Source organism: Bison bison, unplaced genomic scaffold (genome assembly GCF_000754665.1).
Source record: "Bison bison bison isolate TAMUID 2011002044 unplaced genomic scaffold, Bison_UMD1.0 scf7180017864043, whole genome shotgun sequence".
Taxonomy (NCBI): Eukaryota; Metazoa; Chordata; class Mammalia; order Artiodactyla; family Bovidae; genus Bison; species Bison bison.
The window spans coordinates 2608523-2616623 of record NW_011494615.1 but is presented as its reverse complement, the minus strand read 5'-3'; the positions used below and the strand labels follow the sequence as shown (position 1 = coordinate 2616623).

The window sequence follows — 8101 nt, the reverse complement described above, 5'->3', positions numbered from 1 at the left end:
ATCTTGGTGCCCGAGGTGGGGGCCTGGGCCCCTGGGTGGCTCGGCGGGCTCAGTGACCGTGGTGGGGGACACGAGCGCTGTGGTCCTGCACTGGCCCACCCTCTCAGTCCCTGCTCCTGTGGCTCCGTCGTGCCGGGAGCCACCCGGCGCTGTCTGCGGCTCCAGAGCACTCTTCTGCCTGGTGGGCAGGGCGCTGGCTGCAGCAGGGCCAGGTGGTGGCGGTCCAGAGAGCTGGGGGGCCTCTTTCTCTCCAGCCTTGTGCCAGATATCTTTCTGGTGGGGCTGAGTCTGGCATTCATCCTGCGTGAAATGTGCCCTCTTCACAGAGATCTCAGGGTTGCCCCTGGGGCTGGCCTCCTCCCGAAGCTTCCTTGTGGCCGACTCCATGGAGATAAAGGTTGGGGAGGAGGGTGACTCTCTGCTGAGAGGTAACGCTTGGGGAAGGTGCGAGTCTTCTCTCAAGGTCTCCAGCTTCCTGGTGGAAGGGGTGGCCAGGGCTGCTTGGCTTCCGGCCTCTGAGTGATTTCTGACCTTGGCTTGACTCTGGACCTCAGTATGGCTTGTAACCTCAGTTTGGCTCTTGACTAGAGTTTGACTTTTGACCTCCTGGCCTGAGCAGTTGGGCCTGACTCTCCCGCTGTCTGTGACACTGATCTCTTGGGCACTGTGTTCCTTTGGGGGTCCCTGGGAATGGCCCCTGGTGTTAGTCCCAGTCTGGAGGCTAGACATGGAGCTGAGTGCCTTGTGCACGGCCTCCTCGATGTCCAGCAGCCTGGCCAGGGTCTGTTCCTTCAGCCGGGCCACTTCTGTGCTAACCCTCGTCAGCTCCCCAAAGGCCTGCTCCACCGAGGCCTCAGGCTTGTGGGGGGTAGCGGGAGCCGGAGGGGCTCCTGGCAGCTGGGGCACAGCCTCAAAGAGCCTCTGCAGCGCCTGCACGTCCACAGTGCTTTCGGCCTCCTTCTCCAGAGCTTGCACCTGGCTCAGGAGGCCCTGGAGCTCTTGCTGGCCTCCCTGCAGAGTCTCAGGGCTCTTGGGGGCCCCTTGCTGGGAACTGTCCGAGCACTTCTCTCCTGTGAGGCTAGGGCCCTGCTGCAGTGAGATGGGGTGGCTGCTGAGAGCTGAGAGCCTGAGGGGGTCAGGGCTGTGGTTGTTGCTGCCTATCGCCTGGCTCTTGGTGGGGCTGGGGGCCACGGTGCTGGGGCCATGCTGGGGGCTGGGCTGGCTCTGTCCAGCAGGGCCCTGGGGTAGAGATACTCGGCCCTGGTCTGCAGCGATGGAGGCCCTGTGTGGCCGAGGGTCGTGGTTGGCTGTAGCAGTCTCACCTTGTTTGTGTTTCCCTTGCCCCCCCTCCTCAGCGGCGCTGTGAGCCAGGGCTGCGGGCTTGGACAGCCAGCGAGGAAGGGGGAGCTGGCTTAAGTGTGCAGGTTTGGGGGGCAGCTGGGGCTTTTTTCTCAGGTGTGTGGGAGGCTCCGGTTTCAGGGTCTTTGTCTGTGGCTGCCCAGGGCTTTTCTTGCCAGCAGGGCTGTTGTGGGAGTGGAGAAGGGGGTCTTGCGTGGGCTTGGAAGTCTGCCGGATGGAATTCTCATCATGCCTGGGTTGGGCTGGGAAGTCCGGTCCCGTCACAGAAGCTGGGAGAGGAGGAGGAGGAGGAACAGAGGCGTTACGAGAGTGCAGACTGGCACCTGCCGCCCGAGGCTCAGAGGCCCGAGTGTGGTGGGCTGAGGCAGCCTTCAGGGTGGTCTCTGCAGCTTGGAGGCCCCCTGGGCCGAGTCCTGCCATCACCTTCTCTGGAGGCCCCCAGGCCTTCTGTGTGTGGCCCCCCAGCTCCTCTTGCCCGGGCCCGAGACTCTGACCCAGGCCTTCCAGGAGTGGAAAGGGTCCTTGCCCAGATGGCCAGACAGCCCCGGGTAGGTCAAAGGTCCTGGCGGGATGAGCAGTGTAGATGCCATCCTGAATAGTCACCCACCCCCCAGATAGCCCTCCAGGCAGTGCTTTCTGTTCCCCACTGACCTTGCTGGGGGCTGCTGGGATCCTGGGGTTGCCTCCCGCCAGAGGCTTGCTGTTGCTCTGGGCAGTCCCTGCGGCCCGTGCTTGCGGAAGCCCATCCTGGGTGGGCAGAGAGGCGGCCCCAGGGGTGGGGCCCGGCTTGTGCTTGCTCCGAGCTTGCTGCTGCAGGCTTTGGGCTTGGGCTGTTGGCGTCCTTCGACTCTGCATAGTGACCTGGAGGGCTGGAAACCTAGGTCCTGGGGGCATAGTCATGGCTCCCTCTGACTTTCCTAAAGCTGCAGTCCCTTTCTGCCCAGTGCACCTGCTTTCCTGCTTTTCTTCCCCAGCCAGAGAGACTGCCTTTCCAGCGGCCTGTGGGGCGCAGGGGGTGGCCCCCAGCCCTCTCAGATGCCCCATCCCCTTGCCAGGGTCCAGTGGGGGAACGTGGATGATGCTTTCAGCTGGGGGCAGCTTCTGGGCCCCCTTGCTGGCCGGCACTGGACTTGAGTCAGCCGGCGGCTCCCACCGCAGATTGTGCAGGCCACTCAGGTCTCCTTTGTTTATGCAGCCGGCCAGCAGCTGCACACTGCTCCTTTCGGGGGCCCTGCTGGCTAGCCAGGGTTGCAGGGAGTAGGCGGTCAGCGCCACCAGGCCCCGCTCTGTCTCCTGCATCACCAGCCCCGTCCTCCCCGCCGAGGTCCCGAGGCCACAAGCCAGCAACTGCTGGAACTCAGGGTCCATGTCTTCGATGCTCCCGCTGCTGCCTGGCGCTGGCAGCTTCAGCGGCTTGAGGTGAAGCTGGCCCGCGGGGTCCTCCTGCACCAGCAGCCCCTGCTGGTCCACGTCTGCCCGGCGCAGCACTTGGCGGACAATCCTGGGGAGTTCCCCAGACACCAGCTCCTCCTTCCGAACATGGGGGCTGTCCTGCCCTGGGCATGGGAGCACGTACCTGGCGAGGCAGAGCTCCCCTGGCCCTCGGGCCTCCATGAGGATGCCTCCATGGTGCAGGACGCCAGGCGTGGCATGCAGCGTCCGCAGGGTCCCCTCGGCCGCAGTCTCTTGCCTCTCCGGCACCCCCTTGCCCGAGGGACCCACGGGCTGCTCTTCCTGGAGGTTGCCCCCTCGGATGCTCTCAGCTGCCAGGGAGCCCATGGGGCAGTTCTCAAAGAGCCAGGTGAACTTGTGCACTGAGCCCGCTGGGATGGGCTCAGGGATTTCCCTGGGTCCCTGGTCTTCTCTCTTGCCTGCCTCCAGAGCCTGGAAAACCTCCTTCTGACGAGACACCTGCCCCGAGGGGATGTCCACTCTGCTGCAGTACCGCACAGGCCCCCTTCCGCAGGGGTGGCCCGCGGCCTGCAGAGGCTCAGTTTCAAAGACGTGTCTCTCCGTCTGTCTTTCCCCAGCCTGGACCTGGCTCACCTCAAGGTGCTGCTCCTTGGAGCCTTCAGGCCAGTCCGGGGATTGGGGCGCGAACATCCAGGTGCACGACCGTGCCTTGCTTGTGAGGTCTGTGACCTCTGACCCCTGCCTCTCGCCCAGCTCACTCATCGGGCACGTCTCGAACAACCAGCGGATGGTCTGCACGTCACCCTTGTGGGGTGTTTCGGGCTGAGGGCCTCCCTGAGGCTTTCCTTCTTCTTCCTCTCGTTCCTGCTGCTCCCGTTGGTGGATTACCTCCAGGGGCTGTGTCTCAAAGAGCCACCGGGTAGTGCCCACATCTCCAGCCACCACTTCCTGCTGGGTGATACCCCGCACCACATCGACGGTACTGGGGCTTCGGCCTAGTCGGTCTAGGGGCTGTGTCTCAAACATCCACTTGTAACCCTGCACGTCACCTCCGACTACCTGTTCTCTGCTGACGGAGGTCAGGGCATGGAGGTGACCTTTGCCATCCTGCATGGCGTACACTGGGGACCCTGTGTCCTGGGACTGCCCGGCAGAATCAGTTCCTTCTGCTCTGCATATGCTCCCAGGGGCCAAAGCTTCCCCCTGCCCGATACTGTCCAGGGGAAGGGTCTCAAAAAGGTTCTTGAAGGTCTTCACATCTCCCTTCACCCCATCCCTCTGGGGGGCACCCTGAGAGAGGGTTGGTGCTGAGGGGTCAGCATTGGATAGATGCTCGTTTGTGAACCTCTCCTCCTCCTGGGGACCCACCCGCTGGAGATGACCCACTTGGACATTGTCTCTGAGGGTGTCCAGGGGCTTCGTCTCAAACAGCCACAGGGTGGAGCGGACGTCACCGGGGACCACTGCCTCTTTGGGTGGGGCTTCTGCTCCGGCCTCCTCTTCCCCCTTGAGAGTGTCTAATGCTCGGGTCTCAAACAGACGCCGCTGCTGCTGAACATCCGGACCAGGAGGGATAAGGTCCGGGGATGGCTGGAAGTCCTGCTCATCCACTAAGATCTCCCGGATCGCATCCAGGGGCTGTGTCTCAAAGATCCAGCGAGTCGCACTGACATCAGGCCGGGCTGCCTCCTCCAGGGAGATCCCCCGGATCACCCGCACCTGGCTGGGGTCCCGGTTGATGGCATCCAGAGGCTTGGTCTCGAAGAGCCAACGGCCAGACCTCACTGCGTTGCTTTGGATCTCCTCCCGGTAGGCGGCCTTGACCTCGTGGATGGCGCCCTCTGAGTCCTGGATGGCACACAGCGGCTCTGTTTGGAATAGCTTCACCGTCTTCTTCACATCGCCTTTCAGCTCCTGGATCTCTGAGCGCAGCTCCAAGGGGCTCTGCTCCTGGGTGGAGGGGCGGGAGCCAAGGCGGTCCAGTGGCCGTGTCTCAAAGAGCATCCTGGTACCCTGGACATCTCCACTGGCTGCAGGCTCCCTCACTGTAGCCTCTGATGCTTCAGCACGAACTGTCAGCGCATCCAGCGGCTTCGTCTCAAACAGCTGGCGGGCTGCACGCACGTCCCCTCCAGATGGCCGAGGTCCAGCCGGCTCCTGGTTTATACTATTAGCAAAGGAGCCTTCCTCAAACTTGCGGGAGGTGGCCTGGACGTTGCCACCAGGCACGGACTCCTTGGCAGGTGGCTTCTCATGGTCCCCAATGGCATCGAGCCGCCAGTTCTCAAAGATCCAGCGCATGCATTGGACATCACCCTCGGTGGGCTCCTCGGAACCCAGGACCTCAGCCAAGTCTTCGGCCACGGCCTCAGCCAGATTCTTGCGGAGCTCAGGGTGGATGTGCTTGTAGAGGCGGCGGAGCTCGCTGGCTTGCCGCTGCTGGTGGAACTTGGAGAAGGACTCCTTGGGTGGCGGCGGTGGTAGATCCTCCAGGACAGGTGGTGGAGGGAGGGGCAGGTCCTCTGTAGCTGCCATCGGGATGGTTGGGGTGGGGGCCACCTGCGTCTGGGCATTGGCCATCCTTCTGAAGAGAGGGGGCAGAGATGAGGATGGGGTTGGGGGATTTCAGTGGGGTGGGGGTTGGTTGTAGAGTAGCCCTAGGTGGCATGTGCTTAGAGACCACCCCTCTCCCTTTCCAGACCTCCCCGGGGTCTCACCCCGCTACCTGAGTGGTTGGTCTGTGACTAGTCTTGAATTTAAGGCATATGGAGCCATCCATCATGTGGGTCCCTGCTCCAGAATCACCTGGGTTGTCACAGAGCCAGCAGGGCACTACAGGCTTTGAAACTCCGTCTTCCAGTTAAGGGGTGCCCAACCTGGCAGTGGGAAAACTGTTCCTGTCCTGTCCCATCCTTGCCTGCTTTTGCCAAAATCAGTTTTTCCCTAGTAGACTCCCAGGTGAGTGGCCTGGGGGAATTCTGATTTAAGGGATCCCAGCCAGGGAGAAGCAGATCCCTAAACTGGTGACTGGGCTTCCCTGTTGGCTCAGACGGTAAAGCATCTGCTTGCAATGAGAGAGACCTAGGTTTGATCCCTGGATTGGGAACATCCCCTGGAGGAGGGCTTGGCAACCCACTCCAGTATTCTTGCCTGGAGAATCCCATGGACAGCGGAGCCTGGCGTGCTACAGTCCATGGGATCGCAAAGGTTTGGACATGGACACGACTAAGTGACTAGCACACAAACTGGTGAGAGAAATAGTTGTCAGTCACGTTTCCTTTCTCACCACCAGAGGGCGCACTTGTCCCTTTCACTGGGGGCTGTCCAGCCTTTAGCTTTTGGCTCTCCTTTTTCAGGCCAGGGAGGCAAAGCAGGGGCTGGCAGCTCTAGCTGCAGCACAAGCAGTAAGGCTGAGAGAGTGTTCACCAGTTGTCTCCCAGTTAGGCAGAACTCAATTCTGAATCCTAACTAGGGGTTTTCTGAGCTAGGGGGACCTCTAGGATCTTCTGGCCCAACCAGTCTTGATTAAAGATGAGGAAACTGAGGTCCAGAGTCAGATCTCGGCGAATGAGGCGCAAGCAGTGCTGGATCGGGGTTTCTAAACACTTTAGGTAGGAAGTGTGACGCTTTCTCAGTGGCTGTGGTGGCCCTCTGTTTCCCAGCAGACACCCCAGGAGGGGAGGCGGTGAGACTGAGGGCCTTCCTGCAGCGATAGCCTCACCCCTTGCTCACGGACCCCCGTGCCCAACTGTGTGCAGCACGAACCTCCTGTGCACGCCTTCTTTCTCCCTCTTCATGCCCATCAGCTTCCGCCAAGGCACTGCCCCCCACGGCCCTGACCGCTCAAGCCCTTCTCTGGCCTCTGGCCTCACTGTCTTATCTGTCTCGTGACAGGTGTGCTAACAGTCCCCAGAGGCCAGTAGGGAAAGAATGAGAAGCACGTCCCCCCCTCACTGCCCCTGACCCACAGCTCTGCTTCACGCTCTGTGCTAAATATAGCCAAGGACCTGGCCTCCACACAGTGGCCCTGGGCCGGGGAGAGGTCAGGCTCAGCCAGTGGGACCCTGGGAGCCTGACCTGCCTCGGCTCCTTCTCTGCCCTGGGCTCCCTGATCCTGCCTCCTGAGCTGGCATTTGGCCCCTGGCTGCGGGATGACCAGTGCTAGAACCGTGTTCTGGCCACAGGGACCTGGGGGTGGGGGAAGGGCTTCCGTCTCTCAACTACCTCAGAAGGGGGGAGACTAAGCCCTGCTTGTCCCACTCACACCCCAGCCTGTCCTCTGAAGACATCCAAGGAGTAGGACCTCTAAAGTCGGCAGTCCAAGTCTCATCACACGCTTCCTTTAGCCTGAGTTCTCATGAGGACCCCCTGCCAAAGGCAAAGGGGACCTTGATGGTCCCCACGTCCTCCCTGTCCTGTCACCAGTGTGGCCTGAGCAGATGGCAGGTATGGGCCACCAGCTCCACCCCACCTCCACCGCCTCCCCCAGGAATCTCCAGAATCCCTGCTGTGGTCACATGTGATCAGAATCAGAGTCCAGAGGGGGCAGAGCTGAGGACCCGCCGAGGTCACTGAGCCCAATCCCCTCATTGTTCGGAAGGGGAAACCGGCCCCCAGAGGGGAAGGAGCTGACCCTGGTGGCTCCACCACGCGGTTACAAGGTCTTCCCACCTCGTTTCTCAAGGATGGGGACCAGGCGGGGTGAAGGCCGAATTCAGAACTGGTGCCAGACTTTGGGTAAGGCCTGAACCCTAGGGGTGCCCCTGAGCTTGGCTTCCCATGACTGGGCCAGCCGCTCCGGGTGACCCCTGCTTTTGCCTCCAAGTCTGCTCTTTCTTGGCCCAGACCCCTTCACACATCTCTATACTTGGCAGTATACTCTAGCACTCAGACCTGGTCACCCCAGCTTTACCCCCCAGATCTTCCTTAAGGGCTTCCCTACTGGGCAAGTTGATGGCCCACATCACACCCAGGCCCTAGGCCATGTGGGGTGCCGGGCTCAGGCCAGCCCTGGGGAGACATTCCTGAGCCAGCTATGCCAAGACTTCTACCCACAGCAGCTGGGCACGGGGCTTGTCCTGGCAGCATAGTCAGGCCCCCTTGTCCTCCCCCGCCTCTTCTGTCCAGACACTGGGCCTAGCTGGGGCTCCTTGGAAAGAAAGCCTTAAGCCTGAGGAGCTCCGTACCGGATTTTAAAAATCACAACTCCAGACCACCTCCTCCAGGCTGTTTCTGGATTACGCCAGACTGGCTGGGACCTGCCCCTCGGTAGGCCTCAGGCCTGTGGCAGGCCCTCTGAGGGCTACCCTGGGGCTCCCCGGAAATCTCC

The 8101-nt window shown here is 61.7% G+C and overlaps 1 protein-coding gene and 1 long non-coding RNA gene across 6 annotated transcripts in view; one reads left to right on the top strand and one right to left on the bottom strand.

Annotated features, from left to right (window-relative positions):
- LOC104985355 overlaps positions 1 to 8101 on the top strand; it is an 88293-nt gene that overhangs the window by 7019 nt on the left and 73173 nt on the right. The gene's annotated exons all lie outside the window — the stretch shown is intronic.
- The window catches only part of XIRP1 (xin actin-binding repeat containing 1), a 14090-nt gene that overhangs the window by 1978 nt on the left and 4011 nt on the right, over positions 1 to 8101 (bottom strand). The window contains exon 2 of one of the 2 annotated variants that reach the window (XM_010835491.1): positions 8 to 5353. In XM_010835491.1, the coding sequence (XP_010833793.1) occupies positions 8 to 5352 (5345 nt within the window). In that variant the 5' untranslated portion in view covers position 5353. Of the gene's footprint in view, positions 1 to 7; positions 5357 to 8101 lie in introns of both variants that reach the window. The other variant, XM_010835490.1, reaches the window with a different exon arrangement.